Raw genomic sequence first — 22,200 nt, forward strand, 5'->3', positions numbered from 1 at the left:
GACACCATACCTTGCTGGAAAAAATAAAAAAATGTATGTACTAGCAAATGTTTAACTTTAAAACCATTACAAAATTCCTATGTGTACTGTGTTTTAGGTCTTTTGGATGAAATGTAGGCTATACTGTGTTTTGGATGATTTATTGCTATTTTGTTGGTTTCTGTCCTCCAGATAAGAGAACCCAGCCCATTACTAGTAGAGACCCACATAGACAGTTCCCATAAAACCCAACTGTGGTTATTTAAATCCATAATATCTATGATTGTTTCTGTTTTGTATTTTACTATACTGTTTGAAAACTTTGACAATTTTTCAATGTTTTTAATTGCAACGAGTTAAATGTGCTGGTCTTCAAGAGGATATATTGAGGAATATAAACTGGGGGTCTCTTTAAAGGTGGTCCAGCCCCTCCATCCCTCACTCATGGTGTGGTTCGTTTCTCTTCAGTCCGCTCTTCGGCATTCGCTCTGACTAAAGTGTGCGTTCAAACAACCTGCATTCTTATAAACGGGAAGGTTTTTGCTGGATAACATGTTACGCACGATCTTTTTGCGGTCGCATTATAAAGACGTTCATTTGCGCGTAATGGAGTTATGTTTCGTCTGCTCGCTGTCGTGTCGTGTGTGATGTTATTGTGAGAGACTATGCGCTCTTCAGGATGGGTGCGAACAATGGCAAACAGTATGGAAGTGAAGGTATGTTTGTTATATCCAAGCATTTGAGACTGGGTTGATCCGAGACACGAACAAGAATAACTTTTTTAAACGATGTGGGATGCTGCCTTGTATGCATGAACTTTACATGACCAATATGCATATTGCATACTGATTTCAGTACCCCAGTTTGAAAGGTACTGACGCAAACATTTCTATTGCCAATGATATAATAATGAATAATCTCTTAATTGTTGTTTGTTTAAAATAAATACACACTGGTGACTACAAGCTTGTAGGTTCAAACCTGCAACTGGTCTTTAAACTTTCCTCGTGCCCGTGAGAGACACTTGACCCAGGTTTGTTTCAGGAGAACTGTCATTGTAATTCTACTATTAATACTTTAAAATCGCTCTGAATAAAAGTGTAAGCTAAATGAGTATTATTCCAAATTAATTGTTTGCATATGTGATTTTTACACATTTTCTTTTGAGAAATGACACATGACAAGCATTTTTTGAAATGGAGCATTCATAGTGCAGACATAACATCTGTCTGCTTGTGTATCAAAGTTCTGATGTGGTAGGCCTATTTCATTCATAAATCCTGGATTGAGTGGATCTGATCAAATAAGCACTTCATTTCATATGACCGTTTTTTGATCTACTTGTGTGGGTTATCCAACAAGTTGGCATTTTCATTAAATTCAACAGTTGATGATAGGGCTGCAACAACTAATCGATAAAATCGATAATAATCGATAATGAAATTCGTTGTCAACGAATTTCATTATCAATTAGTTGGTCTGTGACGTCACTTGCGAGCTGCGCAGTTATAAATCAAGCGCGTCTTCTTCCCTTTTAAAATGACCGTTTTAGATGTGTCTCTCCGTGCAGCGCGAGATGCGCAGTTTTAAAGTCAGACGTGTCTCCGTGGATGCGTCTCTCCGTGCGGCACAAGTTGCGCAGTTTTAAAGTCACGTGTCTCTCCGTGCTGCTCTAGTTGCGCAGTTTTAAAGTCACGTGTCTCTCCGTGCAGCGCGAGGTGCGCAGTTTTAAAGTCACGTGTCTCTCCGTGCAGCGCGAGGTGCGCAGTTTTAAAGTCAGACGTGTTCTGCATGCATCTCTTCAAGTTGCGCAGTTTTAAAGTTTAAAGGGGAGAGGTGTTTTAAATGACAAAATTAAAGATTATATTAGTAAAACCCAATTTGTGGCGTTTGCACTTTGCAAAGTACATAATAGGCTAAATACCCTGCTTTGGTGGTTTATTTAGTTCAGAGGTGGGAAGTAACGAAGTACATTTACTTGAGTACTGTACTTAAGTACACTTTTTGAGTATTTGCACTGAAGTATTACTTTTTCTGTTTACTTTTTACTGTAGCCTACTTCACTACATTTGAATGACAAATATCTCACTTTTCATGGCACAAAAAATGATTTCCTTGGCCGACCCTCCCCTCACTCCCACATTTGAGAGAGACTATTGTCAGTTGCTTCTTATGACACACCTGAATCAACTCAACAGGTGTGTTAATTATGGAGACATTCACAACATTTTGGGAGAAGGCTAATGAGTTCAGTTGTGTATACTTTTCTCATATCTGATTTAGTTATTATAAGCAAAAGATGTAATTACATTTTATCCGATTAATCGAAAAAATAATCGTCTAATCGATTATCAAAATAATCGTTAGTTGCAGCCCTAGTTGATGACAGAAATACAATTCTGAGGACCACCATGATCTAAGCGAAGAATGCAAAAAATGAGATCATGTAAATTAATTCTTTTTGATTATTTTCATTGTATTATTTTACACAAAAGTAAGTTGAGGTCCGCAGATCTGATTGGCTGGGTAGCATCCCAAGAGTGCTGAAATTTAGTATAGCATCACAGGGATTCAGTGTTTGTATCACTTGTTTGTAGGCTATTTGTGGTGTATGTACAGTATGAGTATGTGAGCTGTGCAAAATGAAAGTGTTGTGGAGTGGGAGGGAGTGGGGATTTGTGTGATTTTACCTGTAGTGAGGAGAAGCCACAGTGGACGTTTTTTTAACTCTTTTCTTTGGCTGAGAAAAATAATTGAACTGGCCAAATTATGTTTGAAATATGGATTTAGTGCAGTATTACACTGCAGGTATATCCAATACAACAGCACTCTTGAATGTGTGGTATTGCATATATTTGTAAGTTAATATGTCTACAGTTCATGAGGATTAATCTTAGTTTATTTAGATACATTCAACAGGGATGGAAACACAAAGCCAAAGGGAGTTCAATACACAAACCTGCCAATAATTTCAACCAACAAATGGACTGCAACCTGTTTGTCTACCTTATATGAATTTCATAAATATGTATTGCATTTACTGTAAGCTGTTCTTGACATAGTGCAGAAAACATATGAAAGCTTTTGAGATTTTGTTTTTCCGAACAGAAAACAATTATGCCGGCTCTCAACCGTGGCTCTTTTGATAACTTAATTTCTACTGTAAGAGTCAACAGCCCGTGAGGTTTTCAGCTCAGTAGAAAGATCAACAGATGTGTTTATAAAATACACGGTCTGATATAAAGTTAGGGGTATATCATAGAGAAGGGGTTACTGTGGCAAAATTCAACCAAAATGAATTATATTTGACCACTGGTCAAAGCAGCCCTGCTTGTTTTAAAAGCAAAATGGATGTGATGAATGAAACTTGATTTGTTCACAATGATCGTGATTAATTGTTAACTTATTAAATTATATGTATGTATTGTTTGAAAGGCCTACCACTGGCCACCATACTAAAGGAAGAGAACCAAAGATACAGTGGCCTTGAAAAGCATGGACACTTGTACATTAAAAATACACAAATGTCATTGCATTACAGTATATACTGTATATATTAACAAAGCGTTGCATTTATTTAAAAGACAACAAAACCACACTTTTCAAACAAAACCTCTCACCAAAAAATATACAATGGCTAAGACAAGTTACTTTTGAAAAAAGTTCTAGCATTATTTGTTTGTAGATTGTATTTTGTTGTCTTGTTGAATAATGAAGTTAATGTTCCACCTTTTCATGACCACTGTTGAACTTATACTAGACTGAATGATCAACGCACATGTGGGAATGTGTGCTCGGGACAGTCTTACCAATTTAGTCTCCATCTGGAATACTGAAAAGTCCATCAAAAGATTTTATATGATTTATGGATTAGGGTCATTGGATCAAAAGAAGGATTGGCCACTCCGAACATAAGTGATGGGCCGTTTATGAAAGCTAAAGGAAATCTCCTCTTGACTGTCATTTCTTCATTTATATGATGGGAAGTGACTGTGCTTGGGATGGCGAAGGTCCAACAGACTAATGATTGTCATTTATTTTGTGGAGCGTTTTTGTTTCCAGTTTAGTCGGAGAGAGACTGGAACCTTTTGCACTTTTCAAACGTCATTTATACAGGTGAGAGTTCAGTCAAAGTTCAGCACTGGTCTGAGAGCAAAGTAAAAAAATTGGTAAAAGTAGAAGTTAAAAAATGGATTATGGATTCATTTTTGAGAAAATTGGTGTTTTCCTGTGACATGAGCAACAGAGACACAATGTGGGTGTGTCCATGATGCAAAAAAGAGAGAAAAGCTTAACTTTATGCAAATGAATAGAATTTAATAGAATAAAATTTAGCACAGCTCACCTTCCTTATGTGTGCATCCAACACAGTCTCAAGGGAATTCGTGAGTCGTGACAATGTCACGAAATGTAATCTGTTCATTTTTCTTTCGTGTTACTCAGCATGACTTTCAATCTAAGATATTTTAATATGCGGCATCTTTCATGTGCATAAATATATATCAACGCAATCTGATGAGAATTTATATCTATGAAGTGGCTCATTTGTGTGAATATTCAGTCTTATTTGTACATTTTTTTACTTTGCCCCTCTGATGTTAGGTTTAGGGCCAGGTCAGGGTGGGTTTTAACGTTGCTTTGCCAGCTCTTAAAATTTGTGAATTTTAGCAAAATTAGCCTTTGTGGCTGTGACTTTAGGATTTGGGGTGAGGTAAGGTGTTGGTTAGTCACCTCCTTAAATATGTACGTCTTCCTTTGATATCAGGTTATAAATATATAAATGTGTATACACATTTATATATTATATTTGTATTGAAAGTCTTGCTGAATGACATGAAAAAAGGGGGAAATTTGTGTCCATGAACACGAATCAATAGATTCTAAATTTCTTGCCAATGCCGCGAACTGCCGTGGGTTGGTGCAATCATTGTACAGCAGTCACAGCAATTTTATTTTAATATTTTTCTGCTAGTTATATTTATCGAATAAAAATGTTATGTTACAGTTATGTTACGGGACTATATTTCCCATCGCTGTAAAAAACTACCAAATAAATAGTAATTGGTTTGCTTTATAAAATAGGGGTTTTAATAAATGTTTTTATTCCATTAACAAAATATTAACATTTTAAATAATACAATATTTTATTTTGTGGCAATCAGCAAAGGGCATTTGAGCTTTGTCAGTTTTAACAGCAAGAAAGATGAGTCCTTTTCTAAACTAAAATGTATCATATAATACATCTTAACACTCATTTATATATCTCATATACTGTATATATATATATATATATATATATATATATATACAGTATATATACTTTAAATGCATATTCCACATTTGGTTGCCATACATCATTATCAAGTATTACTAAAAAATATATAGCTATAATAAAGCACAAAAACCATTTTCAAGCCAGACATTTGTGGTCATAGCTTTTAATTCTAAATAACTGCACTGCTGTGTATTCTCTTGCAAAGAAGTCATACAGTTTCATCATCCGATTTGATTAAGTTGAAGGCTTTAAGCTCCGCGAAACCTTTGCCTAGCAACATAATAATAACAGCTTTCATTTTTGGTAGTAATTCAAGGCATCCAAAGCACATGGGGTCCACTTGCCCGGTGAGTCACATTCTGCGGGCTACAATAGCCTCTGGAGCAGATGTTCTGGTTCAGTGATGTCACCGCAACATGTTGTCAGGGTTGTAACAATTTGGGCCCCGGTTTTCAGGTCCGGTGAAAGAAGAAAATCGCTGCTTCGGTTCAACACAGTTATGATAAGAGTTTCATAACCAAGATGATAAGAGTTCAAGTGACTCATGCGATGCATCATTGCTCATCTTGACAGCTTGTTTGAAACGTCTTCCCAAAACAGCTTTCCCGCGGCACCAGGGCGGACATGTGTTTGTAGGATTTTGCTGGATACGTGAAGCGTGTAAGCACGTGTTTTTGTGTGTTTATTGCAGGGATGTGTGCGTGTATGCGGAATTAAAAGCATGAGGAGAGGTTCTTGTTTACAGAAAGTTCAGTGTGTGTGGAATGAAGACTGTGCTGTACTCTCACGAAGCCACTTGAGGTTTAAGTTTACGACCTGACAGAAGATGAATACACGCATATGTCCTCTCTAGAGAAGCAAAGGCCTTTTTAGAGAAACTCAGCTTGAAGTGGTTTTACAAAGGGGATACGAAACAACACGATATTTAATGGAATAGTTGTTACAGTAGCAGGTGGTTTAACAGAAATTTCTGAGGTTGAAGACTATTCTTTTAATACGTTTTGCTGGTGAACAGGATGGTTGTGCAGGTCCACCATAAACCAGCCTGGGCCTGGAAATTTTCTCTGGTCCCAGCTGGTGTTTTGAACTGTGAGAGGTTTGTCCCTGAAAAAAAGGGAATTAAAATCGTATGTGTGGTGGTGATTTCAGTTCTGTATAAATTTATGTCTGGATTACTAGATCTCTGTTCCAGACTGTGACCACACTTTTATTACAACACCAATCCAAGATTCAGATCCAAACCAACGTGCACGTGTTGAACTTTCTCGCCCTTTTTAAAAGCGATTAATTGAAGTAAAGAAACAAGCTGTCATGAATGGTGTCCACTCTTTCTTGCACAGTGGCCAAATATTTCTAAATGTATCATAAATACATCTGTCGCAGAGGATCATAACATAACTGTAAACTGCCAGAGATGGAGACTCAAAGTCACTTCTTCCATATATTGTTCCAGATGCGGATATTGTCTTTCTCCGCCTGGCAAGAAGACGTAAACCAAAGGTTTCTCGGTGCATTCCTGATGAGAACTGACTAATGAGTTCCCCTCAAAATCTTTAATCACGGAAACCTCGAACCTCGATTTGGATTAGAAACGAGAAGTGTTTCCTTGCTCTTAGTAATAGTTCAGTAAGTGCATGACTGATGGAGCCAAAATGTCAGATTTCACTTTTATTGCATCTGTTATAATATTGACTTACAGTGGGAACTGGTACACCCCACCCTTCTGTGAAACTGCACACCAGCGCTCTCACAGATGAGCTTTAGAGTCGCTGAATGCGTTCAGTCAAGAGAGATCTTGACCAGGATAAAGGGAATAACTAAATGAATAATATTTTTAGCAATTTTAGTTAGCAAGGCCATTTTGTCCAACAATCAGTGGTATGAAGAAAATGCCCACAGTGGAACTTTAATGTCACATTAAATTGCATTTGAGTATTACAGGGATAGTTCACCCAAAAATGAAAATTCTGTCATCATTTACTCACCCTCAGATTATTACAAACCTGTATAAATGTCTTTGTTCTGCTAAACACAAAGGGAGATATTTGGAAGAGTGTGAGTAACCGAGCAGATCTCGTCCCCCATTGACTCCCATAGTATTTATTTTCCCTACTATGGCAGTAAACGGGGGACGAGATCTGCTCAGTTACCGACATTCTTTCAAATATCTTCCTTTCATTTTTGGGTGAACTATCCCTTTAAGTGTGATCGGCGCAGGTTGTCTCTCAGTTTTATTCTTGTGTACGTGTCTGACAGTGTAATAGTAAAAGTCTCAAATGGAAGTAACTGTGAAATCATGCGTAAAATTACCGTACATGTTCAATTACTAGACAGACTATCTGGTGATGTCACTGCATGCAAGAAACCTGACAAATCTTAAAATTCCATGTAAACGTGTTTTTCTACGTAGTCGGTTTATTGATGGCATGCAAACATGTGAAAACAGGTTTCTTTTATAAGCTGTTTTTTATGGACATCCGCTTGGTTTGCGCTTGTAAAAACACTCACTGACTTTTTTCTACCGCACCTGAAAGGAGACATTTTAAAGAATGTCACGGTCGCTTATTTTCATGCCGTTACAATGAATGGGGACTGAAGCTTAAAAAAGGACAAAACAGCACCATAAAAATATCATGAACGTGATTCAGCTATAGTGGTCATAGGAACTTTTAGCCAAGCCAGCTTTTTACAACTTTTAATATAAATATAATACATTTTTATTTTGGGTGAACTCACTTATAAGTAGCTAATTGCTTGGCAATCTGCATTTTTGCATTAGCTTCCTTAATACTGATCTCGACAAACATTGAAAAACAGACACCATATAAAAAAGTGTTTGTGTGCGCCTTCACGCAATGTTGTTTACTTCTTTCCTGTTTTCCCAGGAAAGGGCAGTTCCAGTATCTCCTCCGACATGAGCTCCAGCACCGATCACACACCCACCAAAGCTCAGAGAAATGTGACTACCAGCGAAGGTAAAGCATATGGTCCCCATTATGAGCCATAATGCCTGCTTAACTCTGATTCGCCTTCCTTCTCCTTCTCTCGAACTCTCCTTCTCACTCACTCACTCACTCACTCTCTCTTTATGAAATGCTTAACATTTTGGAGAACGTATATGCTCGTAGGATATCCTGCAAATTGAAAACAAACTCAACATTCCCATCAAAAATACCCTTGTGGGCCGTTTGTCTTGTGAGCGAGCGAAGCAGAGAAATCCCCAGGGCAGGTTCATATCTGGATATTAGCTGCAAGACTGCAGTGTGTGTGGCTGTTTTTGTTAGAGGTTCTGCTGAAATTAGGAAAACATCATCAAGATGTTTTCCTCCACGGTGGACATTGCCTATTGCACCCCCATGCTGTACTATAAAAACAGCTAATAAAAAGAAAGTAAATCTGCTTATCTCGGTGTGAATTTTCCTTGGCTTAGTTTTACATAGCCTGTTTTCTGTACTAGTACAGTCCAGACAGAGATGTTTTGTAAAGTGATATGCGTAAGCATTGTGGTTTCCTTTAATTTGACACGCCACAAATACATTTAAAGCCTTAGTTTATAATATCAAAAGTAATATAGCAGTTAATATTAATATGTGTTATGAGTGTATTGTTAAACAAACTTCATTCATTGGTTGAATTTTCTTTTTTAAGTTTGTTACCATAAATCTTGGCTACAAAATGCTTGTAATTTTTTACTGTTTAAGTGGCGTGTGTTCTTCTGGTATCGTACTTTTACGGATGTACGTTGCAGAAATTCGGCTGAACTATATCATTTTCAACACAATCTTACAGGAATGCGTAACTATTTGCGAGGTTGTTCATACGCTGTAGCAGGGGCGGCGCTTGGAGTGGGCTAATGCCAAGTTCACACTACATGATTTTAAGCCCGATTAAAGCCCGATTTGCCGACAGGTCGGGCTGTGATCGGGGGCAAAACAGCGTGCGATCAGCGCTCGCCAATCATTATATGTGAACTAGTAAACGGCGGTGTGGCTCAGCCGCATGACGTCATGCCGCACTTTCTCTCGCCTCTGAGCTTTCAAGTGCACAAGTTGGTTTTGCTACGGGTTTATCGCGAAAGTAGTAGCAAAAGTCAAGGCGGGAAGACTTGAAACTGCAGTGACAGGTTTGAGAGGTTGTAGATGCCTATTTGTGGTTGCAATTCAAATCTGAATCTAGGAAAACGTGTAAATATGTGCTACGCATTTGTGTCTGCCAATGTATTTGGTAAATGCCAGTTTGCACATTTGTGACAATTTTTCTTCGACTTCAAATTCAGAAGACAGATTTGTGAGCTTTGTCCACGAGTGCAAATCTCAACATTCAACTTCAGTTTTTGATTTGACAAGTTTTCACATTGGGGCTGTGAGTGTACATTTTAGTGTACAGGTACAAATACTTACTTTACAAGTTCACAAATTAAAATCTACATGCTCTCAAGTTTTGCTACTGATTTACTTTCATACTATACGTACATTATGTAATTATTTAACATTAAATACTGTAACAGCGACGCAAGAAGGCAGATTATGTAACTACAATACAGTACTAGCATATTTACTCGTACGTATTATACAACACTTAGTTCTGGTCCTTGAATATTGCTTGTGTGATATACACATTGTCGAGGCGTCCTATGATGCCTCCAGTTCCCGCAATGATTCATTTTAAGATGTTTATCAGATTTTTGTACACAAATAAGACGCTTATGTAATGTAGAAAGCCGACTGTTTTCAATTTAACAGCCAGGATCTGGTTGGGAACTACCACAATTCTCTGGAAAGCCGTTTTCTAGCCTGGCACTGTTTTCGTTACACTATTGTACCCAGTCCAGCTCAATCCTCATGCCAAGGAAATCAGCTCCAACTCCACATTGTCCCCAAAATAGCGCATCTGGTGTGTGTGAAATTGTATGCATGTGCGAAAAAAGAGCGAGGCCGGTGTTAATAGAGTGTGACCTGCGATTATAGTCGCGCTCTGTTGTAGTATTTACATTTCTTGGCTCAGGTGGGACATGGAACAGCATCACATTTTAGTAAGCAACGCCCGGCATTAATGAGAGCAGCACAGTTTGTGTAAGACAGCCAATTGTTCTTGTGGTTCTGTCAGGGCAACACAAAACAACATGGAAATGTGAGGTTAAAGTCAATGTTAAACTCTACGATTAGGTACTTGTGCTGCGTGAAAAACATGGAAACCTAAACTTAATCAAGAAATAATGTGATCGCATAAAATGTTGAAATGTTTCATATACAAAACTGGTCTTAGTAGATGTTAGAGAGTTAAGAGAGCTTAACCCCAAGATGCTTTTTAAAGTCTACATGACTGCATTCACAATCCATTTGACTTTTTCTGTATCTCTAGTTTTTATGTGGAGACAACATTCTGCATTTGGCCACAAATATGCAAGGGAAACATAAAACAGCATATAAACCTCCTTTATCAAAATGAAAAATGTCCCGACTGGCTTCCTGACGTATGGGGAAATCTAAATGGCCAACATATTTGTTTTCAAATGCTCAGAATGCATTTTTTTGCCACCATCTTGCCATCATTCATTTGATACTGAACCGTTCCATCAATCACATGATTTTTGAAAGAGGTGAACTAAATAGCAGAATGACTTTGTGTTTCTCTATAGTATTAATCACAGTGTTATAGATGATTTTGGACTTCTTACATGGAGCAGTGTAGAGGTTTGGCAGTAATTTGACTAAACACACATTTTGAACACCTGTAGCCTTTGTCTGTTTTCCAATACAATCTCTCAGGCATCTGGTTGTTCAGCTGGAGAATAAAACAGTAGACCACCCTGTTTCATTTATACTTCAAGGCATATTTACAGGTTTTTCTCCAAAGAAAACCATACATTAAAGAAAACTTATTTAATCCTATAAAAGATATACATCTAAACTATCTTCCATCAAATGGAAGGTATTTGAAAGTGGGGGAGTCAAATGGATTTTGCCATCTTAAAATGCCACCCAGACAGATTTCCTCAGCTTCTGAATTGCCAGATTTAGCAGTGCTCCGTCCTTACAAATGGCCATACATAACAAGAGAGAATTTCAAGACGTGCTTAGTTAAAGTGGTTCAAATGCACACCGTTTCTGAACTCCACATTCCTTATTTGGGATGTGGTTCAAGATGTACAATATAAGTTCAGTTCTGGCTCGGGAGCCCTTGTCCCTGGATAGTTTTCTTTGGCTCGACTCATGGGTTTGAGGTGTGGTTTTACTACAGATTGTTCAAGGACGAACTAAAAATTACTGTAGAGAGCATGAGCTGTTAGCTCAGAATGATTGTAAGTCATGTTTATAGTATTACTAACTCAGATCTCTTCAGTGATGGATTGTGCTGTTCATAAATCAATGTCAGTTGAAAGTGTGTTCTGTAACGTTTTACTTTTTTTAGTATTGGTAGGGTTTCCTGTGGATCATATTATTATAAAATAAGTATTTTTCTTTTAAATTTGAGATCAAACCATATCAAAAGTGATTAACACCAGTAGAAGAACCATCACAAAAATAAGTACACTTCAAGTTTATATTGATAAGTAAAGTATAATTATATTTTTAGTATACTTTATATAGTATACTAATATTAATGCAATAGTATAGTGTATACTTATATGTACTATTTCAATACTACTTCCGAGTTGACTTTAAATGTTCTTTACGAGTAACAGTATAGTAAACGTTTAGTTCACAACTACTTTACAACTACATTTTCCATCTGTAATGTAACTATACTGGAAGTGAACTTAAGTCACTAGCACATTTTTAGCTTAAATATACACTTTGAAGTATAGTCTCAGTGGACTACTAGTTTAAGAGTTTTTATAGTGCAAGTATAGTTTCTTGTAAGTTTTCTGAAACTGAACATAACATCGTACTTAGAGTTTAATATTTATAAGTTATTTTTATTCAAATTTGAACATTTTAACATGCGAGTTTATAAGATCTGAAAGAAGTAATAGACTACACAATCAAAATATTAAACACAATTGCAAGTTAATTATACTTGGAATATACTATACTTTTATTTATATCTCAATCAAAAGATTAAGTACAAATATACTTAAACTCTTCTGTCAGTGTAGGTATGCTTTAATATAATTTTAAGTTAATTACATAAAAAGTAGACTGACAGTATATTTGCTTGTTTTTAGTTTAGAAGTACTAAAAATATTTGCAAATAAACTTTTAATACACTTTTTTGTTAGGCCAGCTATTATATTTAGGTTGGTTTTGAACTAACAATGAGAGAGTATGGGTCAAAAATTCAGCACACGTTTTGCTGTGACAGTCATACAGATTTGCTTTGTGAACCATGCCTCAATCTCAAGCATCTTTGCACAAAGATTCATTGTATAACAGTACATTCTTCTGTAAACCCTTTAAGAGGGCATACATTTTCTCATCAAATATTTCTGATAACAGCTTGTGTGTAGTGTCAGTGTTGATTTTGTTGATTGTTCAGCAGGTAGTGGATATTTGTTATACAGGGCTGAACTGATGAGTAATGTGGTTTTAAATAGGGCCAAGTGACAGCAACTGATTCTTGATGGTGAACACTTAATAAAAACACATTAGACAACCCCAGCAAAACCTATGAATCAACATCTCCCCATTCTGATCGCACTGCCAAAGCCTTTCAGCTTAGTAAATGTTGCATAGGTGGGAGAGTACGACAGATTTATTTGACCATTATTCAAACGGTACAATACCAGTGTCAGATGTTTAAATCTGGCATGCCAGCACATTTGGTTTATAATACACACGAGATGCGGTTTGCTATTTCCATTTCTCAGGGCCATTTTCATATGTTATTGGTCAGAAATGGTTACTGCATTCTATGAAACACACAATTAATGAATTTACCCCGCTGTGATTTACTGCTTCTCTTTTGAACTCTAATGAATGATTTCTACGGTTTTCAGACAGATCTTCACCTAAAAATGTGTTTGGCAAGCAATTAACAAAACAATGTCTGAATGGTGGGAATACACTATAGTGCTGCATATTTTTTATAATACTTAAACACTAAATACAAAAAATGTAACCAGAAGTGTTTAAAAACCTAAAACCACCTTAACCGATGTACAATCATTTTAATCTACGGCACGATTTACTGCTTTTAGAAAATAGTGGCAAAAATGAATTTGATACAAAACACCAGTGTTCAACAAATAATTAATTTATATGAATAAATATTAATAAGTAGTATTATATATGTGTGTTAATAAATACTATATGAATATATTTTAATAATACATATAAACATATTATTAATAAAAACGTTTTGTTCCAGGTAATATAGTGTTACAGTATTTGCTATCGTTAAAGGTCCAGTGTATGAAATTTAGCGGCATAGCACTGAGGTTGTGAATTGCCACAGGGGTTGCACCGGGTGGCCCTAAAATGAGCTTTGCCACCTCAGTTGCCACCCCAACGGTGATCATACAGACTTGGGTACTAATTTAATGTACAAAAATTTTTAGATTAGGTTTGTGGAGAGCGTTATTTTTGTTCAAAATCGCAAATTGCTAATATTCTGATACTGATAGAGACGAGTGTCTGTTGGCGTTTGAGCAGCCTGATCACTGTGTGTATCCTCAGGCAGGAGCGGCAGTATGACTGCAGCCGAGTCGAAAGCAAAACGCGCTTCCCCATAGTCATGTAGGTGAGAATGTAAATCTCCACGCATCAAATATACCAAGGCAATAATAGTAATAAAACCTGTTTACTTTTACAATTAAAGCTCGTGGGCCAGCGGAGTATGGTTGATCTGTGATCCATATGGAACGCGCCCCCCACTGTTCAGATGCTTGTGACCTGTGGATTAACTGCAAAGTTTATCTATCATAGAGTGAAAGACAGTTCTAAATGCGATCTCTTTCCCTCTCTCTACCTCGGCGAGTTCAGTATGAAAGCACATTATCGCATATAGCCTATTTCCTTTTTTAAAACACTGCGTAAGGCAAAGTGTAAAGTTAAAGTGTTGTGTAGCCAGGGGTTAAATTGGGATTTGTTATGTGCCGGGGCTCTGTGGGGTTTTTGAGGGGTGTGTATACGAAGCTTATAATCTTATTAATTGACAAACTGTAAAATACAAGTTGAGAGAGCCCTGTGCTATGAACAATAAAATGCTGATCAAACTCATTCAAGATGCCAGCAGTTTACAAAGCTACATACATGTGATAAGAATAAAATCTTTCTGTAGGCCTGGGGCCCGTTTCAGAAAGGAGGTTTAGTGAAAACTCTGAGTATATTAACCCTGAAATGAGGGAAACTCTGGGTTTTCCGTTTCAGAATGTGAGGTATGTCAAACCTGAGAAAGCGAGGTAACTCAAGCCCGTTTCTAAAGGAGAGGTATCTTATACTCAGAGTCAGTAACCATAGTAACTTACTCTGTGAACCTAACCTGGTCGGGAGCAGGTTTTCTTTGGTAAACCCAGAGTTTATTTCGATCTCCTCCCCCTTTTAAAGCGCAAGTGGTGTAACTCATCCATTCATTCATTAATACAGTCATTCATGGCACACATTTTGATTACACAGAGACCATCTCAGTGACTTATACTGTATGTCATATGTGCTTTTATAGAGGATTCATGAAGAGGCTGCATTAATTCATTGGAATGTACTTTGATTTCAGGAGAGCACCGAGTGGAATTTTGTCATTTCACTGTGCATTTTTATTAAAACTGTAGCGTTTTTCTTTACAGTGAATTAGATGTATCAAAATATATCTCATCCATCCTTACACATAAATAAAGTGCATGAATAAAGAAATGAATAAATACAGACATACATGCAGAAATGAAGCGATAAAGGTAATAAACAAGTAAATTTGACATGCAGCCATTCCAAGTGAAATCTGCTCAGAGCAGGATTCGAACCGGCGATCAGTCTAACTTTGCACGAGAGTCTGACGCCCTACAGGTGTCCTATACACCATGACGTCTTACTTGCGTAACTAGAGCACTCATGGCGAGTGAGAACATACGATTTTTTTATTATTTCTGTTGTTTCACTCATTTAATGATTAATTTATTTGTTTATTGGTATCAATTTATTAATTTAAACTTAAGTCATTTTCAGGACATCAGTAAATCGAGCGGAAAGTGTGCCTCACTCTCATGTGCTTTCTGCCGCCATGTTGCTTTTTTGGTGCTGTTGCCATGGTGAATCGTGCTATCTTCGCTCAATTGATGATGGCTTTTTTAATCAATGGTGCACGCGCGTAACCTAGAGTGAACTTACTCAGAGTGGATTGAACTAATTGAAATCACCTGTTCTGAAACCGAAAACTCAGAGTTGCGATTCTCTGAGTAAATCAACTCAGAGTTCACATTTTAACTCGGTGTTGGTTGAACCTCCTTATTGAAACAGGCCCCTGTTCCCTTTCCGTGTGTCAATATCAAATATTTTCATCTATTAATGTCCACAGAATTGTATGTATGACCTGTGTATTTCCAGTACTTTTCTGTCAAAGTTTCATAAATCTCTTCAGAATCAGGCTCCATAGTACCTGTCTGAGCTAATACATCCATATACTCAGTCACAAGAGCGCAGATCCGCTGACTCTGGCTTACTACAAGTTCCCAGGGCATGTCTTAAAAACGGAGGTGAATCGTGCTTTTTCTGTTGTTGGCCCTAAGTTGTAGAATAGTCTCCCAGTCCATATCAGAACTGCCTCAACTTTATCTATTTTTAAGTCTACTCTTAAAACATATTTCTTCTCCTTGGCATTTAATATTCTTTGACCTGGTCTGCGATGATGAACCTTATCCAGCGTGTTTTATAGTCTGTGTTTTATTACTTAGAATGTTATTGACCTGTTTTGTCTTGCAAACCCTGTACAGCACTTTGGTTGTTTTAAATGTGCTATATTAATAAACGTTGTATTGTATTGTATTGTATATTCCTTGGGAATTTCCACTTAGCACTGCGTCTCTGGGCTTTCCACAGAAGTCGAGTTTATCGGGACTAAACGTTGAGCTGGGGACTCTGGTGCTGTGGGGTTAAAACAGAATATCGGCGGCATCGCTCCAATATTGAATCTGTCTTGTATTCCAGTCAATGTCGGGTTGATGATGTTTTAACCAAGGGCGTCCCAGGACGATGTCAGCAGTTGAACCCGCCAGAACCCAGACAGAGATTCTCTCGGAGTGCGTCGTTCCCACTTGAAGAGATATTGTGAGGGAGTGGCAGCAGACCCGACCTCGACCCAACGGCTTTCCTAATATATTGTGTTTCCTCAAGTTGTGACTGTTTCGCCTCTGACGTAGGCGAAGGGTTTTCAACAGGACAAGGGAGATGATGTTTCCCGCAGCACAAGAGTCTATGAGGGCTTTTGCTGGAACGGACAGGTGAGGAGAGGTAACTGTAACATCAATGAGTGAAAGATTAAAAGAGGTAGAGGGAGGTTGCACCGTACTCACCGTGGGTCAGGCCGGACGGACTGGGCAGGTTGCTATCATATGTCCCGATCCCCCACAATACAGACACAAATGTTGACTTATCCGACAAGCTCGTTTTTCACGGGATAACCAAGACTGGTCTACTTGCATTGACTCTGGGTCTGGAGGGTTAAGGGGTGCTCTGTTGGGGGTTGCGGAGGCAATGCAGTGGGTTTTACGGTGGGACAGGCAGTGAGACACTGAGATAAGCACACTGAGTATTGTATGAGATTCTCCAGTCCGATTGTGTTGTCATAGAGGGCTAGGTGGGTCCGGATGGTGGTGTCCAAAGCCTGACGATAGACAGCTATGAGAGCCGTTTCGTTCCAGCCGCAGTTGGCAGCGAGGGATCTGAACTGGATGGTGTATACTAGGGTTGCATGGTGTACCGGTGCTACGGTAGCATCGCGATGCTAAAGCTTCAAAATACCCGCGATGCCTCTCTATTTTTGAAACAGTAGTATCGTAGTACCGTAGGTAATGTTGCTTATGCGCATTAATATTTATTTGAACACTTACATTGTGAACACTTGATTGTGTGTTTTGAATGACTCGAACGAGATAATGATTCAAATTAGCGTTTTGAACGAGTTGGTTAAATGATTCACTAACTCAGTGGAAAATTGACGCCACCTACTGACCATCTTAGTTCTGCATTTAAAGTAAGCCTAATATTTCCCTTTATAAAGACTGCCGTATCTATGTAATTTGTCCCACATTTGAATTAGTTCCTACGTGAAAAATGATCTAGTGTACTTTAGTATTTACTACAGTAAACTAGTAAAACCCATAGACACCAGTGTCTTACCATTGTAAATATTTAAGTATACTACAGTATTTGCTACAGTTTATCCAATTACTACAGTTAATACAACAACATATTCTAGTGCAAAGTATAATACAGTTTACTACAGTAAATACAAAATGTTTAATCTAAATCTGTGTTTTTTGTATAGATTTGAATTATGAACATGGCACAGCATCGTGATACTACTTGGTATCGAGATACATCAGCTGGTATAGTATCGTAAGACATGTTTATGGTACCGTGACAACCCTAGCGTATACTGGAAGACCTCCTCTGCTTTAACCGGAGTAACTGATCCTGCACAGACAGTAGATTAGCAGCTTGACCGAACACCCCTTGGAAGTGGCAGAGAAATGTGGTGAGAGTAGCGTGAGAGGACCGTCAGCTTCCCAGATATTCTTTGCCCAATTCAGGGCCTTCCCTTGGGAAGACAGAGGGTATCCACAAACAGGTAATATCCACGAGTAAGTATAACATCCACAGGTCAATATAACATCCACAGGTAAGTATAACATCCACGGAAGAGATAATCCAATAGGGTCTGAACTAGCGACAAACAATAGACAACTAGACCTGACAAAGAACATCAAATGATGGTAAATCAAGCGTAGCGTTAGTTCTGGCAGGTCACGTGAGTTCAGCTTGCATCAGCTGATCACATCAGGTGCAGCTAAGCAACGTTAACCAATAGTCATACAACACACACTAGACTGCGTCCTATTTAAGTTGCATTTCTTTGCTCGTATCAGCTGCTTAATCATGTTGCACTTAAAACCCACCTCAATCCCTATCTCCTCCTTATCTGCCTGTATCTTCAGATCTTTTAATTTAATCCTGTTACGCATCAGGAACTGTTCTGGTTCCTCAGGTGGGGGGGACATGTATTGCTGCGCTCCTGGACAGGCAGAGAGTTTGCCCAGAACAGTTTCATTCCGCCAAACTAAATATATGCTATCGTTAAATTGAGGACAGTGGTCCCAACAGAAGTATAAATACAGTCCATGGGGAATGAGCTGCAGGTGCAAATGTAATCACGGGATGTCTGGTGCAACGGATCATGGGGAGTGTAGTCCGTGGGGTTAAAAGTCCGGGGAATGAGAACGGAAGTAACGGGGGGAGAGCGCTGATGCGGGGGGCGTGGCCGGCAGCGGTACAGTGTTCGTTACAAATACAAATTGGCATAAGTTTGGATTGAATTGTGCTGGTAAACAGATTTGAAAGAAGTAGCCTATTATGTATAATTTCACAGAGATTATTAAACACACTTTTGTGACCTCTGTAAAACTGCTTTGAAACAACAAGTACAAGTCCTCTAAAGGGAGAATTCCCCTTTTCCTTAAACAATTTATGTGAACACTATTTATTCCTTTACTATTGTTGAAAGAAAGAAGTCGTCATAGTAATCATCACATAAACCCTCTGCATTTGTAATGTAGGCAAAAGAGGCAAAAGTTAAATGAAAAGATTTTCACTTTTTTGCTGATCAAAAAATTATCTGAACCAGACTATAATAGGCATCAATAATTAGGAATCTATAATATTCCAAATCCTTACAATACAACTGCGAAAATGAAGATTGATATATTTTAGGTATTTTCACCCCTGATTGTGCTCTTGTCCCCCTTTGCCACCCCATGTATAAAATCCTGGACACGGCCCTGTGTCTAACTGTCAGCCATTCTTATTTCACCAAATTTCTTTCTCGCTCTCTGTTTCTGACAGAAGCGAAAATAAATACTGTTGGTTGTATAATGGAGAAATGAAAAACAACTGGGCCAAATAATGAAATACACCTTTTGATGTTTGCTTGCATTCTCTTGTGCGAGTTTATACCGCAATATGCTGTTGTTTGTGAAATACTTTCAATGTGCCAAGAGTATTGTGTGCATTTATAGTAGGCCTCCATTGAAAAACATGAACAGTAAAACGTTTCATAATTAAAATCCTACACACATGTTCACTGTGGTTTATGAAAAACAGATATTGAGGTTTTGTGTTTACCAAAACTATTAAAAACAGCTCAATTATGTCTTTGTATTTGCTGTATGCATATTACTGTCTATGGAAGAATGTGTTTTGGTTTGTGGCAAAAGGATGAGGCCCAAAAACAAAAAAATTGAGAAATTTGTGGGATGTTTTTTTCTGTGTGTTAAATAGATTGATGTTTGCTTTCATCGTCATATTCTTGTTCACTGTTTTAAGACTCTAGGACAGAGCCGTTTTCTGTCTGTATTTCTGTATCCAAACATTAGTTGAGTTAGCCATCAAATACAACACATTCATATTATAGACGGTTTCAAAGTGTCAACATAAACAAACGTTACTGCACATGCGCGCGTTCGTGGACTGCCCTTAACTTCCGTTACACATTCACAAATAATAGAGCGCCTGTAGATTATTTCTGATAACAAGCAAAAGAAACCAAGAAGAAAGGTGCGAGTGGTAGGTTGTGCTGCTGTCATTGCCTTTCCTGCATACATGTCCGATTCGCAATTGCATTCGCGTTCCGTGCATACGCGCCTGATTCACGCTTCTAATCCGTCCGTCTCTCTGGCCCATGCGTCTGTTTCGGCCCAAAAAGTACATCAGCCCACCGGGGAAATGCCCAGTATGCCCGATGGCCAATCCAGCCCTGGACACGGTGTTAGACTGGGATACCGGAAGTTAACTGCAGTCCCGATGCGTGTCTGATGAAACAGTCTATAAGATCACTGCGCAGTGGGTAGAGAGAAGTCAAGACTTTATTTAGTCAAACAAATAAGAGGGGTGATGTAGTTTGGACCCTTGTGCCTGATTTAGTAAAAAATCATCACCTTTTGTGTATCAGTCCTCAAAGGAAGCACCCTTCTCAATCATTAAAAGTGCTGAAACTATGAAAATATGGATACGCTTGACAGTCTGTCTGTACCTCTTTACCCTCTGACTGAACCATTACACAAGCAGGAGCCGAGTTTTGACAGAACCAAATTTTGGTCGAACCTCACGGGGTCCAACCCTTTCACAACATATGATTCAACCGTTTCCTCAGAGGGACGTGATTTTACCGCAAGGTTCCCAAACAACAAAATTTTATTATGTGTTTGGGGATAATAGTTCATGGAATGTTGGAGCCGTTTTTTCTGGTTAAAGCCGAGCCTACAGACAGAATCTGGATGACATAGCATTACCTCATGAATCCCACTCTTTCCAGAACGGGGGGATTAGTCACTCTATTCCCCCGATGTCCATGACCACATTACAGCAGATACCACAACTTGCTTCTTGTCATAACTGTATAGAGCAGGCCTTCCCAAAACATCTTGCACCCGCTTCGAGTGTTTTGTATGTGATTCGTGTGATCTGCAGGCGGTTGAGCGTGTCTGCTACGCACATGTTGGGATATAGAGATCATTAAGCTTCAGTCTTTGATATTCCAGGCCAATTGTACAGAATTGCACAGGAACATTTGATCTACGGTTCAAGGTGTTAAATGATACAGCAGTGCCGTGATGGATATCGGATGGTGTTGAAGTCATGATTAGGTGTAAATGTAATACATCTGATTAATTGGTTCCTGACTTGGCAGCTTGGGAGGGTATTAAACCCAACAGTCTGATTCTGTTGAAAGATCTTCTCTTAATAGTCACGTTGTTTGTCTCGGCACTTATTTGTCTGCATCTCAGATCTATTAAAAGGTGAAGTGGGCGAATCTCTCTGACGTCCCTTCCATGCCTGATTGAGTCCACCTTTTGTATTTATCCCCATATGTTGTATTTCACCATTTTTTAATAAGTGTCACATCTTTGCCAGTTTCAGATTAATGAGCAGTGTGTTTCTCACACTCCACCAACCACTTTGCATTTGGCAGCTCATCTCATGTGGAAAAATTTGATGGAAATGAACTCATCATAAGAGGTCTTGAACTTTACTGATGTAGTCAAGCACCGCTGCTTAACGCTATTGGCACAGGTAGTGTAGTTTGCCCAGCACACACGAGGAACATTTTGTCTCGAGAGGTTTAACTTATCACCAGACTCCAAATCCCTGAAGTTTTCTTACTCCTTCATGGACCTTGTGAAAATAAGTCTTAAAGTGCCTCCCCCTAATGCTGTCTTCTTCACAGTTTTGCCATATTTGCTACTCAGTTGTTATTTCCTGCTCCATCATTTGATTTCGTGCTTGTATATTTCTATAGTTGACACGTTTCAGGATATTTTATCTGGTGGTGCTTGCTAAGGCATTAATATCACTATTAGTATGGTATCAATACTTATGTTATCATATAGTTTCGGTACTACGGCGGATGATAAAACAAACCTCTATCTATATCTATGTGGACCAGGGCTGCCTCACACGTCCTGAAAAGTGAAGCTGCTGGCTCTTTGGTCATCCCCTGGTGGCTGGCTGCAGTACAGGTCATAAACCCCGCCCTCTCCATGTAAATGGTACAGGAGCCGAACAATAAAATCCAACATTTCAGATATTTTTGTCCAAAGATGTTTTCTGTTATTTTAGTCAGTTTTTATCACGTTGATGTACCAAGTGTTCGTTTTTTGAATAAGTTTGGTTTTAGTAAGTTATAAGATGTTATAAAAAGGGGTGTGGTAACAAGATTTCTTCATTTACGATTGAGTCATCATCAGGGAATATGGGCAGGACCTTGATATTGCGCTCCACTTCGTGCTTACTACTGCGCAG

At 38.4% G+C, this 22,200-nt stretch overlaps 1 protein-coding gene across 2 annotated transcripts in view; it reads left to right on the forward strand.

Annotated features, from left to right (window-relative positions):
- The first annotated feature begins 466 nt into the window (after positions 1-466).
- si:dkey-192l18.9 (F-box/LRR-repeat protein 7) overlaps positions 467-22,200 on the forward strand; it is a 30,432-nt gene continuing 8,698 nt past the window's right edge. The window contains exons 1-2 of one of the 2 annotated variants that reach the window (XM_057322514.1): positions 467-695; positions 8,140-8,229. In XM_057322514.1, the coding sequence (XP_057178497.1) occupies positions 659-695; positions 8,140-8,229 (127 nt within the window). In that variant the 5' untranslated portion in view covers positions 467-658. The remainder of the gene's footprint in view (positions 696-8,139; positions 8,230-22,200) is intronic. The other variant, XM_057322515.1, reaches the window with a different exon arrangement.

The sequence above is a fragment of the Triplophysa rosa genome, linkage group LG23 (genome assembly GCF_024868665.1).
Source record: "Triplophysa rosa linkage group LG23, Trosa_1v2, whole genome shotgun sequence".
NCBI lineage: Eukaryota > Metazoa > Chordata > Actinopteri > Cypriniformes > Nemacheilidae > Triplophysa > Triplophysa rosa.